General features: G+C 46.3%; 1 protein-coding gene across 1 annotated transcript in view; it reads right to left on the bottom strand.

Annotated features, from left to right (window-relative positions):
- PARP8 (poly(ADP-ribose) polymerase family member 8) overlaps nt 1-18,893 on the bottom strand; it is a 583,039-nt gene extending 564,146 nt beyond the window's left edge. The window contains exons 1-2 of the mRNA XM_030193114.1: nt 18,492-18,893; nt 17,676-17,730 (exon numbers count right to left, since the gene is read on the bottom strand). Coding sequence (XP_030048974.1) covers nt 17,676-17,730; nt 18,492-18,576 — 140 coding nt within the window. The 5' untranslated portion in view covers nt 18,577-18,893. The remainder of the gene's footprint in view (nt 1-17,675; nt 17,731-18,491) is intronic.
- Nucleotides 18,894-22,086: the final 3,193 nt, after the last annotated feature.

The following is a 22,086-nucleotide window of genomic DNA, read 5'->3' as shown; positions in this document are numbered from 1 at the left end:
GTGTTAAAAAAAAACAAAAACACATTTATAAAAGAACATTGTTACTCTAATATTGCTCACAAATTTAATTTAAATCTTTTATTCCGCTCAGCCAGCAAGGTCAAAGCAGATTACAAAAACAAAACAAAAAAAAGGTATCAATATACATACAAATGCAATACAAAGTCAATAAAATCAGTACTATCACAACAAACATAATAAGACATACTACCAAAAGCTGTTTATAATCAGAAAAGTCCAAAAAATGAAGTAAAAGCTAGGAGAACCTGGCCAAATAGCGAATGCTACATACTTGTAGAAGGTATTCTCCGAGGACAGCAGGCTGATTGTTCTCACTGATGGGTGACGTCCACGGCAGCCCCCTCCAACCGGAAACTTCACTAGCAAAGGCCTTTGCTAGTCCTCGCGCATGCGTGGCCGTTTTCCCGCCCGAACCGGCTCGTGTTCGTCAGTCCCATATGTAGCAAGACAAGGGAAGACACAACTCCAAAGGGGAGGCGGGCGGGTTTGTGAGAACAATCAGCCTGCTGTCCTCAGAAAATACCTTCTACAGGTATGTAGCATTCGCTTTCTCCGAGGACAAGCAGGCTGCTTGTTCTCACTGATGGGGTTATCCCTAGCCCCCAGGCTCACTCAAAACAACAAACATGGTCAATAGGGTCTCGCAACGGCGAGGACATAACTGAGATTGACCTAACAACTTATCCAACTAACAGAGTGTAGCCTGGAACAAAATAAACATGGGCCTAGCGGGGTGGAGTTGGATTCTAAACCCCGAACAGATTCTGAAGCACTGACTGCCCGAACCGACTGTCGCGTTGGGTATCCTGCTGCAGGCAGTAATGAGATGTGAATGTGTGAACAGATGACCACGTCGCAGCTTTGCAGATCTCTTCAATAGTGGCTGACTTCAAGTGGGCCACTGACGCTGCCATGGCTCTAACATTGTGAGCCGTGACATGACCGTCAAGAGCCAGCCCAGCCTGGGCGTAAGTGAAGGAAATGCAATCTGCTTGCCAAATGGATATGGTGCGTTTCCCCACAGCCACTCCCCTCCTGTTGGGATCAAAAGAAACAAACATTTGGGCGGACTGTCTGTTGGGCTGTGTCCGCTCCAGATAGAAGGCCAATGCTCTTTTGCAGTCCAATGTGTGCAGCTGACGTTCAGCAGGGCAGGAGTGAGGACGGGGAAAGAATGTTGGCAAGACAATTGACTGGTTCAGATGGAACTCCGACACCACCTTTGGCAAGAACTTAGGGCGAGTGCGGAGGACTACTCTATTATGATGAAATTTGGTATAAGGAGCATGAGCTACTAGGGCTTGAAGCTCACTGACTCTACGAGCTGAAGTTACTGCCACCAAGAAAATGACCTTCCAGGTCAAGTACTTCAGATGGCATGAATTCAGTGGCTCAAAAGGAGGTTTCATCAGCTGGGTGAGAACGACATTGAGATCCCATGACACTGTAGGAGGTTTGACGGGTGGCTTTGACAAAAGCAAACCTCTCATGAAGCGAACAACTAAAGGCTGTCCTGAGATCGGCTTACCTTCAACACGGTAATGGTATGCACTAATTGCGCTAAGGTGGACCCTTACAGAGTTGGTCTTGAGACCAGACTCAGACAAGTGCAGAAGGTATTCAAGCAGGGTCTGTGTAGGACAGGAGCGAGGATCTAAGGCCTTGCTGTCACACCAGACGGCAAACCTCCTCTATAAGAAGAAGTAACTCCTCTTAGTGGAAACTTTTCTGGAAGCAAGCAAGATGCGGGAGACACCCTCCGACAGACCCAAAGAGGCAAAGTCTACGCTCTCAACATCCAGGCCGTGAGAGCCAAAGACTGGAGGTTGGGATGCAGAAGCGCCCCTTCGTTCTGTGTGATGAGGGTCGGAAAACACTCCAATCTCCACGGTTCTTCGGAAGACAACTCCAGAAGGAGAGGGAACCAGATCTGACGCGGCCAAAAAGGAGCAATCAGGATCATGGTGCCTCGGTCTTGCTTGAGTTTCAACAAAGTCTTCCCCCCAACAGAGGTATGGGAGGATAAGCATACAGCAGGCCGTCCCCCCAATCCAGGAGGAAGGCATCCGATGCCAGTCTGCCGTGGGCCTGAAGTCTGGAACAGAACTGAGGGACCTTGTGGTTGGCTCGAGATGCAAAGAGATCTACCAAGGGGGTGCCCCACACCTGGAAGATCTGGCGCACTACTCTGGAGTTGAGCGACCACTCGTGAGGTTGCATAATCCTGCTCAACCTGTTGGCCAGACTGTTGTTTACGCCTGCCAGGTATGTGGCTTGGAGCAACATGCCGTAACGGCGAGCCCGCAGCCACATGCTGACGGCTTCCTGACACAGGGGGCGAGATGCGGTGCCCCCCTGCTTGTTGATGTAATACATGGCAACCTAGTTGTCTGTCTGAATTTGGATGATTTGGTGGGACAGCCGATCTATGAAACCCTTCAGAGCGTTCCACACCGCTCGTAACTCCAGGACATTGATCTGCAGATTGCGTTCCTGGAGGGACCAGCTTCCCTGGGTGTGAAGCCCATCGACATGAGCTCCCCACCCCAGGAGAGACGCATCCGTAGTCAGCACTTTTTGTGGCTGAGGAATTTGGAAAGGGCATCCCAGAGTCAAATTGGACCAAATTGTCCACCAATACAGGGATTTGAGAAAACTCGTGGACAGGTGGATCACGTCTTCTAGATCCCCAGCAGCTTGAAACCACTGGGAAGCTAGGGTCCATTGAGCAGATCGCATGTGAAGCCGAGCCATGGGAGTCACATGAACTGTGGAGGCCATGTGGCCCAGCAATCTCAACATCTGCCGAGCTGTGATCTGCTGGGACGCTTGTACCCGGGAGACGAGGGACAGCAGGTTGTTGGCCCTTGTCTCCGGAAGATAGGCACGAGCCGCCCGAGAATCCAGCAGAGCTCCTATGAATTCGAGTCTCTGTACTGGGAGAAGATGGGACTTTGGATAATTTATCACAAACCCCAGTAGCTCCAGGAGTCGAATAGTCATCTGCATGGACTGTAGAGCTCCTGCCTCGGATGTGTTCTTCACCAGCCAATCGTCGAGATAAGGGAACACATGCACTCCCAGCCTGCGAAGCGCTGCTGCTACTACAGCCAGGCATTTCGGGAACACTCTGGGCGCAGAGGCGAGCCCAAAGGGTAGCACACAGTACTGGAAGTGACGTGTGCCCAGCTGAAATCGCAGATGCTGCCTGTGAGCTGGCAGTATCAGGATGTGCATGTAGGCATCCTTCAAGTCCAGAGAGCATAGCCAATCGTTTTCCTGAATCATGGGAAGAAGGGTGCCCAGGGAAAGCATCCTGAACTTTTCCTTGACCAGATATTTGTTCAGGGCCCTTAGGTCTAGGATGGGACGCATCCCCCCTGTTTTCTTTTCCACAAGGAAGTACCTGGAATAGAATCCCAGCCCTTTTTGCCCGGATGGCACGGGCTCGACCGCATTGGCGCTGAGAAGGGCGGAGAGTTCCTCTGCAAGTACCTGCTTGTGCTGGAAGCTGTAGGACTGAGCTCCCGGTGGGCAATTTGGAGGTTTCGAGGCCAAATTGAGGGTGTACCCTTGCCGGACTATTTGAAGAACCCAACGGTTGGAGGTTACAAGAGGCCACCTTTGGTGAAAAACTTTCAACCTCCCCCCGACCGGCAGATCGCCCGGCACGGACACGTTGATGTCGGCTATGCTCTGCTGGAGCCAGTCAAAAGCTCGCCCCCTGCTTTTGCTGGGGAGCCGTGGGGCCTTGCTGAGGCGCATGCTGCTGACAAGAGCGAGCGCGCTGGGGCTTAGCCTGGGCCGCAGGCTGGCGAGAGGGAGGATTGTACCTACGCTTACCAGAAGAGTAGGGAACAGCCCTCCTTCCCCCATAAAAACGTCTACCTGAGGAGGTAGATGCTGAAGGCTGCCGGCGGGAGAATTTGTCGAAAGTGTTATCCCGCTGGTGGAGCTGTTCTACCACGTGTTCGACGTTTTCTCCAAAAGTGTTGTCCGCTCGGCAAGGGGAGTCCGTAATCCGCTGCTGGATCCTATTCTCCAGGTCGGAGGCACGCAGCCATGAGAGTCTGCGCATCACCACACCTTGAGCAGTGGCCCTGGACACAACATCAAAGGTATCATATACCCCTCTGGCCAGGAATTTTCTGCACGCTTTCAGCTGCCTGACCACCTCCTGAAACGGCTAGGCTTGCTCAGGAGGGAGCTTGACCACCAAGCCCGCCAACTGCCGCACATTGTTCTGCATATGGATGCTCGTGTAGAGCTGGTAGGACTGAACCTTGGCCACGAGCATAGAGGAATGATAGGCCTTCCTCCCAAAGGAGTCTAAGGTTCTGGAGTCTTTGCCTGGGGGTGGCGAAGCATGCTCTCTAGAACTCCTAGCCTTCTTTAGGGCCAGATCCACCACACCAGAGTCGTGAGGCAACTGAGTGCGCATCAGCTCTGGGTCTCCATGGATCCGATACTGGGATTCGATCTTCTTGGGAATGTGAGGATTAGTTAGTGGCTTGGTCCAGTTCGCCAGCAATGTCTTTTTTAGGACATGATGCATGGGTACTGTGGACGCTTCCTTAGGTGGAGAAGGATAGTCCAAGAGCTCAAACGTTTCAGCCCTGGGTTCATCCTCCACAACCACCGGGAAGGGGATGGCCATAGACATCTCCCGGACAAAGGCCGCGAAAGACAGACTCTCGGGAGGAGAAAGCTGCCTTTCAGGGGAGGGATTGGGGTCAGAAGGAAGGCCTTCAGACTCCTCGTCAGAGAAATATCTGATGTCCTCCTCCTCCTCCCACGAGGCCTCACCATCGGTATCAGACAAGTTCACAAACCTGCGTCTGAAGCCGTGCCCGACTCGACTCAGTGGAAACACGGCCACAGTAGGAGCGTCGAGAGGTGGACTCCCTCACCAGCATCGGCGAAGCTCCCTCCGCCGACGTCGTCGGGGAGTCTGCCTGGGAGGCGACCGTAGCCGGTACCGCAAGCGGTACCGGTACCGGAGACCTCACCTCGGGCAAGGGGCCAGCCGGCACCTCACTCGACGGTACCGGTGGCGCAAGCACCCCCGGTACCGGAGGGGAAGGGCGCAACAGCTCTCCCAGAATCTCTGGAAGAACGGCCCGGAGACTCTCGTGCAGAGCAGCTGTGGAAAAAGACTGAGAAGCCGATGCAGGCGTCGATGTCAGAGTCTGTTCCGGGCGTGGAGGCTGTTCCGGGCTGTCCAAGGGGGAGCGCATCGACACCTCCTGAACAGAGGGTGGGCAGTCCTCCCGGTGCCGATGCCTACTGGGTGCCGACTGCCTCGGCGACCCACAGCTCTCGGTACCGAGACGGGAAGGAGACCAGTGACGATGCTTCTTAGACTTCTTCAAGCGAAGAATGTCACCAGAGCTTCCCGGTACCGACGAGGACGTAGAATCCAGCCGTCGCTTCCTTGGGGCCGAGGCCGAAGAAGGTCGATCTCGGGGGGGCTGTACCGCAGGAGCCCTCAGGGCAGGGGGAGACCCACCCGAAGGCTCACCGCCACCAGCAGGGGAATGGACAGCCCTCACCTGCACTCCAGACGAAGCACCACCGTCCGACGACATCAGCAACAGCGGAGGTCCCGGTACCACCGACGTCGACGCAGCCTTTCGATACCTCGGTACTGACGATGCCGAAGGTAGGGGCCTCGATGCAGTCGATGCCGAAGGTAGAGGCCTTGATGCAGTCGATGCCGATGACGTCGATGCACTCGATGCCCATGCTGTTGTCGTCGAAGAGCCCGAGAACAACGCGTTCCACTGGGCCAATCTCACTACCTGAGTCCTCTTTTTTAAAAGAGCACAAAGACTGCAGGCCTGCGGGCGGTGCCCAGCCCCCAGACACTGAAGACACGAAGCGTGCCTATCAGTGAGCGAGATTACCCGGGCGCACTGGGTGCACTTCTTGAAGCCGCTGGAAGACTTTGATGACATGGGCGGAAAAATCACGCCGGCGAAATCAAAATTCGCGACGACGACGAAGGGCACCAAAAACAAGGGAGAAAAACCCGAATCGAGGTCAAATAGACCGGTCCCGAAAGCGAAAGGAAACTTACTCGGGAAAAAGCTGGAAACACGGGAAAAGGGTAAAGACCGATCAGTCTCTTTATTTTTTAGCGAAAATCGCGAAGACGCGCGAGGGTCAACTTGAGGGACACGAAACGGCGGTAAAACACGACCGTCCCGAGCGCGGACAAAAGAAGACTGACGAACACGAGCCGGTTCGGGCGGGAAGACGGCCGCGCATGCGCGGTGCGCATCGGCGCGCGAGGACTAGCAAAGGCCTTTGCTAGTGAAGTTTCCGGTTGGAGGGGGCTGCCGTGGACGTCACCCATCAGTGAGAACAAGCAGCCTGCTTGTCCTTGGAGAAATCTTTTAAAGAACCTAGAGGGTCTTTTACTAAAGGTTAGCTCGACTTATCTGCAGCAGGTCCCATTTTATTCCTATGGGCCCTAATGCAAATAACTCGCACTAATTCTTTAGTAAAATACCCCCCCCCCCCCCCATCTTTAAGCTGTCTCAAAATGTCATATATTCCTTAATACTGCGATTTGCCTACCAATGTTCGTTGTTCCGTAGATTTCAAATTGCAAAGGGCTTTAGATTGGCTGAACAATTTTATTTCCACCATTGAAAGCAAATAAAGTTATTAACAGGTTTAGAACAGGTGCAAGCATGCTACTTTGAAAGTTAAATGTTCGGAATAGCAAGTATGTTTCCCATTGACTAAGCTGCATGAAAATATTGAAGTTACCAAGCATTAATGGCCCAAATTGACATTTATAACTGAAAAAACCTCTGTGTTAACTACTGGGGGCATAGCCAATTAACACAAAGAAAAAACACATACCGTGCATTATCCACCAGATTCTATATATGGCGCTCAAAATTGCACGCCCAATTTCCGCATGAAATTTAATTGAATAATGAACCAATTAGCATCTATAATTGGGCACAAATTATCAATTGTTGGACCTAACTGGCAACAATTAGAATTTATGCACGCATCCTGCTAGGCACTATTCTATATAGAAAGGTATCTATTTCTTAGAATTGCCCTCTACCTACTTAAGGCGCTTTTACTAATGTCTTACTTCTGCTCAACTCACACAATTAAATCCGAATGAAGTTGTATAAATCAAGTTCAAATACTAAGGGGTTCATTTTCAAAGCACTTAGACTTAAAAAGTTCAATAAGTTATTATAGGGGTCTTTTAATAAGCCACAGTAGCGTTTTTAGCGCGCAGTAGAAATCAGCTGGCGGTAAACGCCGAGACACCCATTAGGAATATAATGGGCGTCTCGGCGTTTACTGCCAGTTGATTTCTTCCATGAGCTAAAAACGCTACTACAGCTTAGTAAAAGACCCCCTATGTAAGTCTAAGTGTTTTGAAAACACACCTCTATATTACTTTCTATAAGTAAAGCTAAATTTTAGATGTTGAATGAGCATTTTGTATGTAATTTATCACCAAATTTTATAAAAGTATCTGAAGAGAACAATCATATAAAATACTTTTATGCATTTTTAAACTGGGCATTCACAGGAGCAGAGTTTGGTGGCGTTTTGATTTTACATTACATTTTGTAAAATTAAAAAATGTCAAACGTGCACATGTATATTTATACTTGAATGTGCATTATGCTTTTGATGTCAGATCCAGACAACATTCAATCCACAGCACTGCTTTACAGTACTTTTCACCACAAGTAAATTAAGGCCCGGTTATTCAGTACCAGTACCTATTGTTTCGGGATGCTCAAAACAGTTATCCAGGCACAGCCTATATTCAATGCTATACTCTGATGGCTTACCAGGCATAGTCAAGACTGCATTATATATGGCCCAACATGCCCTGTTAGCTTCCCAGGCATCAGCACTGAATATCTCCATGTTCAGATAATTTCCGAGTACCTCCTGACTCGACCCCCAGACCACCCAGATAGTGCTGTGGCAGTCAATGCTAACATTCAGAAACAGTATCCAGTTAAGTGCCGCTGAATATTAATGACTGGGCTGGCCAGGGTTATTTAACCAGGCAGGAGCCTGTTCTGCCCAGTTAAATCATTTTCAATGTTGGGTCCAGTAATTTTATGAGGGCCAGTATTTCTCTTTATAAAACGGCAGCTTCTTTGACATATACCAGATACATATAAATTTATCTCCCTATATAAAACAGTTCTGTTTTAGTGAAGAACTCTAGTGGCCAAAATGAATCTGGAGAAACAAACTTCTTTGCAAGTTACAATCTGTTTTTATCAGTTCAGCCCAGAAGAAATATGTTCTTACCTACTAATTTATTTTCTTCGAAACCTGGTAGAGCACTCCAGACTGAAAGAGTACAACACCCTACATCACCAATATATATAGTGCTGCAGCCAGAAACAAGCCAGTATGCCAGTGATTCCCTAACCTGGTCCTGGAGGCACACCAGCCAGTCAGGTTTTCAGGTATCTACAACGAATATTCATGAAAAGGATTTGCTTTCCTAGCTCACGCCGCACACTGAGCATAGGGATTCAACGTATCATCAACGACAATGCCTAGATCCCTTTCCTGGTCGGTGACTCCTAATGCGGAACCTTGCATTACGTAGCTATAATTTGGGTTCCTCTTTCCCACGTGCATCACTTTGCACTCACTCACATTAAATGTCATCTGCCATTTACACGCCCAGTCTTGTAAGATCCTCTTGCAATTTTTCACAATCCTCTTGCGATTTAACAACTTTGAATAACTTTGTGATCTCAGCAAATTTAATTACCTCACTAGTTACTCCCATCTCTAGATCATTTATAAATATGTTAAAAAGCTGCGGTCTCAACACAGACCCCTGCGGATCCCATCTACTCTTCTCCATTGAGAATACTGACCATTTAACCTTACTCTCCGTTTTCTATACTTTAACCAATTTTTAATCCACAATAGAACACTATCTTCTATCCGATGCTCTAGAGTCTTTCATGAGGTACTTTGTCAATCGACTTTTAAAAATAGAGATACACAATATCGACCGGGTCACCTTTATTCACATGCTCGTTCACCCCTTCAAAGTAATGTAGTAGATTGTTGAGGCAAGATTTCCCTTCACTAAATCCATGCTGGCTTTGTCTCATTAATCCATGCTTTTGAATATGCTCTTTAAATTTGTTCTTTATAATAGTCTCTACCCTGTACTGATGTCAGTCTCGCCAGTCTGTAATTTCCCGGATCACCTCCGAAACCATTTTTTTTTAAATTGGTGTTACACTCGCCACCCTGCAGTCTTCCAGTACTGTGCTTGATTTTAAAGATAAATTACATATTACTAATAGTTCCGCAAGTTCATTTTTCAATTCTATCAATACTCTAGGATGTATACCATCCGGTCCTGGCGATTTGGTACATAAGTAATGCCACACTGGGAAAAGACCAAGGGTCCATCGAGCCCAGCATCCTATCCACGGCAGCAGCCAATCCAGGCCAAGGGCACCTGGCAAGCTTCCCAAACGTACAAATATTCTATACATGTTATTCCTGGAATTGTGGATTTTTCCCAAGTCCATTTAGTAGCGGTTTATGGACTTGTCCTTTAGGAAACAGTCTAACCCCTTTTTAAACTCTGCCAAGCTAACCACCTTCGCCACGTTCTCCGGCAACGAATTCCAGAGTTTAATTACGGGTTGGGTGAAGAAAACCTTTCTCCGATTTGTTTTAAATTTACTACACTGTAGTTTCATCGCATGCCCCCTAGTCCTAGTATTTTTGGAAAGCGTGAACAGACGCTTCACATCCACCTGTTCCACTCCACTCATTATTTTATTTACCTCTATCATGTCTCCCCTCAGCCGTCTCTTCTCCAAGCTGAAAAGCCCTAGCCTCCTTAGTCTTTCTTCATAAGGAAGTTGTCCCATCCCCACTATCATTTTAGTCGCCCTTCGCTGCACCTTTTCCAGTTCCACTATATCTTTTTTGAGATGCGGCGATCAGAACTGAACACAATACTCAAGGTGCGGTCGCACCATGGAGCGATATAACGGCATTATAACATCCTCACACCTGTTTTTCATACCTTTCCTAATAATACCCAACATTCTATTCGCTTTCCGAGCCGCAGCAGCACACTGAGCAGAAGGTTTCAGTGTATTATCGACGACGACACCCAGATCCCTTTCTTGGTCCGTAACTCCTAACGTGGAATCTTGCATGACGTAGCTATAATTCGGGTTCTTTTTTCCCCACATGCATCACCTTGCACTTGCACACACTAAACGTCATCTGCCATCTAGCCGCCCAGTCTCCCAGTCTCGTAAGGAGGTCCTTCTGTAATTTTTCACAATCCTGTCGCGAGTTAACGACTTTGAATAACTTTGTGTCATCAGCAAATTTAATTACCTCGCTAGTTACTCCCATCTCTAAATCATTTATAAATATATTAAAAAGCAGTGGTCCTAGCACAGACCCCTGAGGAACCCCACTAACTACCCTTCTCCATTGTGAATACTGCCCATTTAACCACACTCTCTGTTTCCTATCCTTCAACCAGTTTTTAATCCACAATAGGACTTTTCCTCCTATCCCATGACCCTCCAGTTTCCTCTGTAGCCTTTCATGAGGTACTCTTCAATTTGTCAAATCGCCCCATTACATCTTCTAGGTTTACAGAGATTTGATTCAGTTTCTCCGACTCGTCAGCATTAAATACCATTTCTCTCTCGCATCTTCCTCGGTGAAGACCGAAGCAATTACATCATTTAGGTATATCTGCTATGGCCTTGTCTTCCCTGAGTACCCCTTTTACCCCTCGGTCATCTTGCGGTCCCAACCAATTCCTTTGCCGGCTTCTTGCTTTTAATATACCTAAAAAAATTCTTACTATGCATTTTTGCCTCCAATGCAATCTTCTTTTCAAAGTCTCTCTTTGACTTCTTGATCAGCACTTTGCATTTGACTTAACATTCTTTATGTACTTTCCTATTATTTTCAGTCAGATCCTTCTTCCATGTTCTAAAGGATTTTCTTTTAACTCTAATAGCTTCATTCACCTCGTTTGGTCTTCCTTCCTCCTTTTTTAAGGCATGGAATATATTTGGCCTGGGCTTTCAGGATGGTATTTTTGAACAGCATCCAAGCCTGATGTAAATTTTTGACTTTTACAGCTACTCCTCTAATATTTTTTTTCACCCTTCTTATTTTATCATAGTCTCCTTTTTGAAACATACTGGATTTCCTGTGTGTACTTACTCCAGAGCTTATATCAAATATGATCATGATCACTGTTATCAAGAGGCCCCAGCATCATTACCTCTTTCACCAGATCAATTGCTCCACTAAGGACTAAGTCTAGAATTGTTCCTCCTCTTGTTGGCTCCTGTACCAGCTGCCCCATAAAGCAGTCCTTGATTCCATCAAGGAATTTCACCTAAAATGCACTGATGTTACATTTATCCAGTCCATATCGGGGTAATTGAAATCACCCATTTCTCCAAGATGGCAGCCACCAATGGACGCACATCACTTCCTGTTTACACTACTGGCTGCCATCTTGGATGCGGTCATGTGAAGGGAAGTGATTTCAAACCCTCACCCCCGGGTACTGCCCCCACCAACTCAGAGGAATGTGTGAATGCACAGCTTAACTTTTTCTCTCACAGGAAAGAAAATTAAGCATTTTTAACCCCAGACTCACCATTTTATTTTTTCTTTCAAAAAGATACCTTGTATTTTTATTTTTAAGCTGAAATGAATTAGGTCCATCTGCTTTTAAGAACGACAGAAAGAACTAGCTTGCTGTACACAGTCTCAATGCTTTTTCAAGAGATCACAATGGCTCTATGACAGCTGGCTGCTTCATACAGCACATTGTTCTTGACTGTTAAAATCGGTCTGCAGCCACAACCCCTTCCAAAAAGTGTGGACATAATCAGTAAACATAAGGCATATGTACGTTTCCTCCCTACTTTGGGGGGAAAAGTTTCAGATAAGCAATCCTCCCTCTCTGCATTCCCACTGGCCCCTACATCCTTCTACCTCATTTAGCAAAACCATCAACCCAACCAGCTTCACTCAGGCCACTGCACATACAGAGATGCAACGTGTGGCTAATCCTTCTTCCTCCTCCCCACTCACCTTATATGGCTCCCCTCCGAACTGGCTTCAATCAGGCCGCTGTACATGAAGAGATTCAACGTGCAGCTAATAATTCGCCCTCCTCCCCACTGACCTTATACAGCTCCCTACAGCACTAATGTTGAAACGTGCACCGCCCTATGAAGTCATGTACAAAAAAATCTTAAGTACAATTTACTACAATCCAGGGGTGGTCGGGAGTTTAGGAGGCATCACGCCTCTGCTCAGGGCCTCAAGAAAACATAATAAAGCTCTTAATAGAACGTAGTTCGAAGAATGGCTCAGGAAGTAAGACACTTATACCTTACATCAACCTGCTCGCATTAATTTTCAAAGAAACAAACCACAGGTTCAGAGGTGAACGTTCAGTGACAAGCAGACTTGGTGGATCTGTCAGCTCTGTTTTCTTTTCACTACAGCTATAAATACATACTGACAAATAATATTTTATCAAAATATGCTACGGCCATGAGTCTAAAAACAAAAAACGGCCGTGAAGTGATCAAAGCTTTTGAAAAGGTATTTGGTTTAGGACGCATGCCTAAAAAATACAAATGGACAAGGGTAAAGATTTTTTAAATAAACCTATAAAGACGTTACTGAAAGAAAAAAAGGAATCTGTCACTGTGCTATCAACAACAATGTAAAAGCGCCCTTGGCAGAGAGGTTTAACCGTACACTAAAGTCTAAAATGTGGCAGTACTTCACATCACTTTTCGCTATGTAGATGTATTGCAGGCTATGCTATATAGCTATAATTTGAGGTTTCACATATCAATACAAGGTAGACCTATAGACGTGACATCTAAATTCTCTCCAGGTCCAGAAAATGATCCATAGAGGGAATGCGAAACTAGAATTGGCTGTGAAACATTTTGCAAAAGGCAATCGTATAAGACTGTAGAAAACAAAAGGCACTTTTCTAAACAGGTACTAACAGACGTGGACCAATGAGATTTATAATAACGGATATATTAAACAAGGGGCAGAAGCCTGTTTACAAGATACAGGATTATGATGGGGAAGCTGTGGAACTATAAAAATTAACCCCAACACTGATAAGGTCTACCATCATGAAAAGGTTTTAGAAGTAAAAGAAAGGAGTCGGAGCAAAAAATATCTAGTGGAGAGGCTGGACTGAGAAATTTAGGTACAAGGCATCTAAGGATGGGCACAAGAACCAGCATGAACGATGAGAGGTTTTACATTACAGTACCTAGCAACACCTCTGCGGACATATTCCCGCAAAACACCAGTTCCAGTTTTACAGTACTTTTAGCAAAATCACTTGATCTACAAGGCCCTTGGAAGTGGGCTTGGTGGTACAATACCCATACATGTGGGACATTACAAAAGACAAATTTTATATCTTGAAGGTGTATGGCTTACCAGATGAAACATTTGTAGTAGAGAGGTTATTACTCAGGCTTGGAAACTGTAACAAAGTATGAATGATGGCATAGCCATTCGCTACAATAAGCAACCCCTGTTAATCTGTTAAGACCCCATCAGGCGTAGACATGTAATGAGAAATACGGGTCCACTGGCGCTTATCCAAACAGAGGACTGATGTTTTAACAACTTGTACCTCTATACAGACATCGTGGAGCATCAGTTAATAGCAGATCATTTTGTACCACTGCTGCGCAGCGTACCAGTTAAAGTGAAAAGTAACGAGTTTGTCACCTTCACATATAACAGGGTCGTAGCTGCTGTGGGGCCACGGGGGCCAGGGCCCCCTTAGATTTGGCCCTGGACCCCCCCTGCCAACGACCCTCTCAACCCCTCCTCCCGCCGCCAACCCGTCAACCTGCCGTCGCTGTCTAGTACCTTTGCTGGCGGGGGACCCCAACCCTCGCCAGTCAAAGTCTTCTTGCTTCGTTTGGTTTCTGACGTCCTGCACATACACAACGTGCAGGACATCAGACTCACAGAAACAGAACGAAGTCTTGCGGGGCTTTGTTCTGTTTCTGTGAGTCTGACGTCCTGCACGTTGTGTATGTGCAGGACGTCAGACATACTCAGAAACCAAAGGCCAAAATGCCTTCAGTTGTGAGATGAAGACAGCGAGTCCCCCAAACCGACAGACTGGCATCTGTTGTCACCACTATCCAAGGAATAATTGCTAGTGATAATCCTTGGAGATGATTGTGGTTCTGAAGCCACCAGTACATGTCGCATCTCACCTATGGAGTCCATTGAAGATGTAGATCATAGTCCTGAGAACTCAGGGACCAACACAAGATCAACTGCTGAAGAGGTCTCATTTGAGCTTTGGCCCATGAAATCACCTCTAGAGAGTCACGGTCATGGAGCTGGATAAAATCCCAGACCTGGAAGACTCTGTAGCTGCAGCAAGGACTGAATCTGGTCCTGAAGCCTGTGCTTCCTGGTCTCCTGTAAGAAATTCCCTGGACAGAATGCAGCAATAACTGAATGCAAGGTTTCCATTCAGAAATGTTTGACTCGCAGAAGCCTGTTCATTTTCTTGAGATCCAACAGGATGAAAGGAGCCCCCCCTTTTTTGGAACCACAAAATGGAGTAGCAACCTGTTCCCTGTTCCTGAGGAGGAACTGAAACAATCGCTTCCAAGGTGTGAAGATTCCACAAGGTGGTGAGAACTGCCCTTTGCTTGTGTAAAGCTTTGCACAGGGATTCAAAGAGAAAAATCTTCAGGTTGAGCAATGAAGTCTAATCTGTAAATGTCCAAAACCCACTGATCCAATTTGATTTTGGCCCACTCTTCATGAAAGTTGGACAGTCACCCCCCCATCACTTGGGATGAAGAGTGGACCAGAATCCCACCCATGTGGATTAAGGGAGGAAGAAGCTGATCTGGATACCTTCTATCCCCATAAAAGGACTGTTTGGATTGAAAAACTTAGACTTCTGACAATACTGAGAACATCCAGGTTTGTATCTCTTGGCATCTTTAAGGGAAGGCCGAGCTTGGGAAGATCTGAAAGATGATCTAGGCAAATGCTGCGTCTTCGAGTCTCTTCAGTCCTTGACCAGTTTCTCCAAATCTTCCCCAAAGAGTTTATCCCTGAAGGGGAAGCTTTGTCAGGTGCTGCTTGAAGGCAGTATCCACAGACCAATGGCAAAGCCAGAGCAATCGTCTGGCCATGACCGACAAGGATATTTGCTTCATTTCCACAGTAGGAGTTTCAAGGGAGGTCAATGAATCTGAATCAGAAAGGATATCAGCAGCTCGCTGTACTCAAGATAAACACACCAGCCACATAATAACAACAAATAGAGGCCTGCAGAGATAATGCAGCAACTTCAAAGGACAGCTTCAATTAATATTCCAGTTTCCTATCCAGGATATCTTTCAGAGCTATATCGCCATCTACAGGGAGGATTGTTTTCTTAGTCACAGCTGCCACAAAGGCATCCACCTTAGGCAGCTTCAGCTTCTTTAGCTCATCCTGGGAAATAGGATACAAACGTGTCATAGCCCTAGCCACTCTAAGGCTAGCATTTGGCGACTCCCACTGCACTACTATAAGCTATAAGTTGTTCTTTGCCATTGTTTTATTCTCTTTAACGATACAGGGATTTGTTTTAATTTAACGCCTCATAATGTAACCATAATTATGTTGTAACAGATTGTACTTCTATCAATACAATGTATTGTAAGCCACAATGAACCCACAAATAGGTGGGAAAATGTGGGATACAAATGCAATAAATAATAATAAATAAGCTCTTTGCATTGCCTCATTAACTGGAAAGGACTTAGGCTGATGCTTAGTACTGAACACCAGAGGATTAGAAGGAGTCTGAGAAGTGAAAAAAAATATTCAGAACTTCAACAGCCCTTGTTATAAAGGAAAGGAAGACAACTCCTCCCTATGAAACATGCAAACAGTTGTAGGGGCATTGGTATCATCCACAGGAAGCCGTCTTCCACCATTTCTGACAAGGCTGAGGTCACACAGACTGCAGAGAGTCCCCACTGCGAAACAGGAGAAGGAGGAGGAAAAACAGAGTGCAAAACTAAACCAGATTCCACCTCCCTTCTCTTGGGTTCAGGGAAGTGAAGGCCAACATGGTGAGACTGCTGTCCCCCTGAGATAGGAAAACAGTTTCATTAGAAAGGCTTGATGCATAAGAAGGACAAACTCTGGGGAAAAAGGGTACCTGAAGGATCAGCAGGAACAGAAGCAGGCTGACGTAAGCCAGACATTGCAAGTAGTGTTCCCCTCCCAACTAAATACTCAGTGGCAGGAGGTGAACTGCAGTGTCCCAAAATGGCCACCGAAGATTGCTCAAGGGCAGAGCCTGCATTCAGATCTGCACAGGAACTCAAATGCATCCGCCATTACCCCCAGCAAGCAAAATTATCTAAGATACCAACTGTGAGCTCCAGCGCAGAGAAAACCTGACCATCACTGAAACCACCACCGGAAAAAAGCCAGTTCACAAAGGGAGAAAACAAGCCAAGGAAAGTCAGGAGTCGACAGTAATTAAGAATTTAAAACTAAGTGCAAAGGGGGAGAGGTTCTGGTCGCCGAGGCCCCAGCCTTGACCATACCTTTCCTTTTTGTACAAGGGATATCAAAAATACTGAAGAATAATTTGTTTAATCAGAACTCAACTCGAGAGAGCACAGCCATGATCTCTGCGTGCCGCCATCTGCTAACAAGTTCATATGTCCAACAGAAGGCTCCTGAGGAAGGACTTTTGGGCCGAAACACGACATGTCGAGTCCTGGATGTTTTTAAATAAAGCTTTCCAGTACTGGACATCATCTTGTTTTCTGTTGTCACCTTCACTGTGTTTGGTTTGTTCATGAGACTGTGAGGGTTCCTGTTCTGTTTATATTGCCATGTAAAATTTGATCAAAACATATGTATTATTAATTGCCAATTCTAGTAACCAATGTAACATGAGTTTAAACAGACTTTTCAAATTATAAGATTGCTCTGTTTCTTTTTGGAACCAGTAGAATCAGGGACAGCAATGGTCAGATGTTATCTAGCAGCGTGATATAATCACTGGGCTATTTTTTTTGGCTAGGGGTAAGGACTGTTTTCCTTTTAATGTGGTGTTTGCTAGTACAAGACAGATTGTCTTCCAAATATATATGTTAAAGATATATAATTATAATTTAACCAGAATCATACAGATAAAGTATTCAGAAATGTATTACAAATTCTTTAGCTTATTTCAATTTCATACGCATTTTGGATAACAGGTTGATGGTTATTTTCTCTCAAGCTAAATATTCATTTTCACAATTATACAGATGTTTTTGCAACTGATGCAGGCCTACAGAGAAATCAAATGGTTGCAGCGCCATTAAAAATCTGGGAAATTAATTCTGATTACACAAGGATACTGTACTACCTGCTCCACATCAACAGCGAGCTGTTCATCGCCTACACTTCCCTATGACCCGTGTAGAAAACATAATTCAATCGGTCCTCCACATCGGTTTGCAACTCTAACAAAACCTTAAATGCACCAGAGATCAGAGCAGAAGGAATGAGCTCTTGAAATCGAACAACTGTACCTTTTAGAGCTTCCGATGTAGGTAAAGGTAAACGTGGAGTCGGAGTATCTAAAATCTGCAAGAGAAAAGATTTGTTTTTCTCACAATTAGTTTACATTTTAATTTAAGGTTAAAGAACGTACAGTATTTGGCCTTCTTCGCTACCCCTCCCCTGGTCAGAGACGAGGTGGATGATCGGAGGAGCAGGAAACCCCCGGACTTTCAACAAGTGCCCCGGTGCTATGGCAACAACTGCGCTCTCCACTGTCAAAAAAGGAAGCGAAAGGAGCAGCATTTTGTTGTTAAATCATGCATTGGAACAGATGAGGGGTAAGGTTTCGGGAGTGAGGGGAGCTGCCTGGCTTGAGAAACAGAGGAAGTATTTGACATTCTTCAAGTGTGGATAACACAAATTAAAAAAAAAAAAAAATTCTGGATGCGTTAAGGCATGGAATCCCATAGAGCTCAGTTAAGGAAGTCATCTATAAAGCAATTGCCCACCTTCACGGGGACTGAGCATAAGCTAATCACCCCCCCCCCCCCCCCCCCCCCCCCCCCGATAACTGAACCTGTTAGGGAGAAAACTATCATTTAAACAAAACTATTTATGAATTCGTTCTTCAGAATACTGATAACGAAGCCTAAAGGGGGAAATTAATGCAATCGACGTTTGGGGGGATTTCCTTTTAGATTTCTAAAGCTTTGTAATAAAATAAAGGGCCAAAAGCAGGCATATAATACCAGACCCTTTCTAACTGATATGTGTGACTCGCCGCTAAAAATGTAAGGGGCCATAAAACATAATAGCAAGAGTAAACGTGACCTGTGTGCGCTCACCTGAAAACAGGCAGTCCTTATCTGCCTTGCACTTCTCGATTACAAAGTCGATATCCTTCTGAATTCTCTCTTGCCTTGAACACATCCCCCATGAAATGAATCCCAGGTAGAGAGAAAAAGAAACACGCGGCCTTCCTTTTCCGCGTTTATAACCGTCACCAAGAACAAGAGTTCCTGAACACGGATGTACGTATATGTACGTGTGAGTGTAGTCAGTAAAGCCGTTATAGGTGAGTGCTCTCGGCGCCGTGACCACCCAGCTGCTGCGGCTCCTAATGCTACCACCTCCCGTTGCTGCTTCCCCGCCTCCTCTTTACAGCAGGTAACGTCGCTGCCGCAGCTCTAGAAAGAACAGGAAGGAAAGACGGACGCCGCTAATCAGCGGCGACGGATATAACAGAGCCGCTGTCCAAGGCGCTACCAGCGTGATGTGATGTGATGCGGGGGTGGGAAGGCGGTGGCGGCGCGAGCGCACACACAGCCTTCATCCTTTCCGCCCTCCTACGGCTTCGAGGACTGTTGAGAGAAATAATGCACACTGCACAACCGACTACCTAGGCTGTAAACAGAAATTAACCCCTTGAATTTGTAAGACCCTTTCTCCTTTTGGGGATTGCTTAAGGGTTCTCCAGTCACCCTTAATTAAAATAAATAAATATATATATATATATGCACACACACCCCTGCCAAGGGGGTCCCAAATTTTGAGAGATTTTTAATACACCCCACCCCCCTGCCTTGGCTCCACCTACTCTATATGGCTCCTCCTGGCACACCTCAATCCCTGGCCATTTCAGAAAATATTTTATTTAAGAGCCTAATACCCTTTTCACATAGCTTTCAGAGAGCAAAACCTCCTGCCTCGGGTCAGAACAGTATAATGCTGTTATGGTATCCTCTCCTAACCCGAGGAAGGAAGTTCTGGTCTCTGAAGGCTAATCAAAAATGTTTTAAAAATCAGTGAAGGCATCACCTTATTTTCTATTTTGTGTTTTATTTCCATGTATTAACCATTTTTTTAACACAGCTACCATATTACTGTACCTTTATTGTCCAGCCATTTACTTGTTCTAATTGTGTTGGCCCCAGACTAGTCTCTTGATTCTGCTTTCCTTCTGAAGAGGGGGTGGTGGTTGGGAAGCAAGGATAGGGGAGGGCAGACTTATACGGTCTGTACCAGAGCCGCTGATGGGAGGCGGGACTGGTGGTTGGGAGGCGGGAAATACTGCTGGGCAGACTTATATGGTCTGTGCCCTGAAAAGGACAGATACAAATTCAATTCAAGGTGGTGGAGGCTATTATTAAGAATAAAATTATTATTAAGAATAAAATTGCAGAGCATATACAAAAACATGGACTGATGAGACAAAGTCAGCACGGATTTAGTGAAGGGAAGTCTTGCCTCACCAATCTAATGCATTTTTTTGAGGGGGTAAGCAAACATGTGGACAATGGGGAGCCGGTTGATATTGTATATCTGGATTTTCAGAAGGCGTTTGACAAAGTGCCGCACGAAAGACTCCTGAAGAAATTGCAGAGTCATGGAATCGGAGGTAGGGTATTATTATGGATTAAGAACTGGTTGAAAGATAGGAAGCAGAGAGTAGGATTGCGTGGCCAGTATTCTCAGTGGAGGAGGGTAGTTAGTGGGGTCCCGCAGGGGTCTGTGCTGGGTCCGTTGCTTTTTAATGTATTTATAAATGACCTAGAGATGGGAATAACTAGTGAGGTAATTAAATTCGCCGATGACACAAAATTATTCAGGGTCGTCAAGTCGCAGGAGGAATGTGAACGATTACAGGAGGACCTTGCGAGACTGGGAGAATGGGCGTGCAAGTGGCAGATGAAGTTCAATGTTGACAAGTGCAAAGTGATGCATGTGGGTAAGAGGAACCCGAATTATAGCTACGTCTTGCAAGGTTCCGCGTTAGGAGTTACGGATCAAGAAAGGGATCTGGGTGTCGTCGTCGATGATACGCTGAAACCTTCTGCTCAGTGTGCTGCTGCGGCTAGGAAAGCGAATAGAATGTTGGGTGTTATTAGGAAGGGTATGGAGTCCAGGTGTGCGGATGTTATAATGCCGTTGTATCGCTCCATGGTGCGACCGCACCTGGAGTATTGTGTTCAGTACTGGTCTCCGTATCTCAAAAAAGATATAGTAGAATTGGAAAAGGTACAGCGAAGGGCGACGAAAATGATAGTGGGGATGGGACGACTTTCCTATGAAGAGAGGCTGAGAAGGCTAGGGCTTTTCAGCTTGGAGAAGAGACGGCTGAGGGGAGATATGATAGAAGTGTATAAAATAATGAGTGGAATGGATCGGGTGGATGTGAAGCGACTGTTCACGCTATCCAAAAATACTAGGACTAGAGGGCATGAGTTGAAGCTACAGTGTGGTAAATTTAAAACGAATCGGAGAAAATTTTTCTTCACCCAACGTGTAATTAGACTCTGGAATTCGTTGCCGGAGAACGTGGTATGGGCGGTTAGCTTGACGGAGTTTAAAAAGGGGTTAGATAGATTCCTAAAGGACAAGTCCATAGACCGCTATTAAATGGACTTGGAAAAATTCTGCATTTTTAGGTATAACTTGTCTGGAATGTTTTTACGTTTGGGGAGCGTGCCAGGTGCCCTTGACCTGGATTGGCCACTGTCGGTGACAGGATGCTGGGCTAGATGGACCTTTGGTCTTTCCCAGTATGGCACTACTTATGTACTAAGCTTGGACACTGTGGGGGCTGATAAGAAACCCATCTATACTAGAGGCTCTCAGAGAGGTGAGGAGAGGGGGGGAAGAAAGCACTCCAGACTACAGGCAGATAGGCTGGTGATCAGGGGCCACGTCCTAACAAATCAGAATAGAGCAGCGATTAGTGGCTAGGTCTAGGAGCACTCAGGTTGCCAATTCAAGTCCTGCCGTACGGGGGGGGGGGGGCTCCTTCCCCACCCCTTTCCCCATCACCAACCAGTTGCTATTCCTGCTTTCAAGACATCTGTGGTCCTCTCAGTGTGCTCTCCAGACTACTCCCATTATTCTTTACCCACCTCGCTGTGTGGCTATCTAGCATCATGGTTTCCGAGGTCCACAGTGCACTGTACCCCTTGGCTGCTGCAGTATGGGATGTGGAGGCATACTTTGTGTAATGGCATGACAATGGTCTGTGGTATGTGAGTGTACATGGAGTGATAAGTTCGGGAAGGCTGTAGCAGACTGACAAGTTAGCTAGTGCAACAGACACATTTCTTCTACTTTCCCTATGAAGATGAGGACTCTGAGTCAGAGGCAGAGGATGGAACCAGCAGCCAGCGCAAGGTACCTCAGATGGAAAAGAGGGAGTCAGTGACAGAAGAAGTTCACATGAGGGTATGGTGCCAGCAGAGAAGCCTGCTGAAGACGCCAGGAAGGAGCCGCCTGCAGGGAAGGGAGAGGAAGACACCCTCCCCTCCTGTTCAGTATTCCAGATGCCCCTGTAGAAACTAGGAGCCAGAAGAGGAGCCACAGTTGGCCTATAAAGGACAGTTTTGCCGCAGGTAGCAGGTTTTGTAGTTAGCCAACAAACTGCTAGGTTTTGTATTTAGCCAACAAACTGCTAGC

This window comes from Microcaecilia unicolor, chromosome 2 (assembly GCF_901765095.1).
Source record: "Microcaecilia unicolor chromosome 2, aMicUni1.1, whole genome shotgun sequence".
NCBI lineage: Eukaryota > Metazoa > Chordata > Amphibia > Gymnophiona > Siphonopidae > Microcaecilia > Microcaecilia unicolor.
Note: the sequence above shows the minus strand (reverse complement) of the source record. Positions and strands in the feature narration are given on the sequence as shown.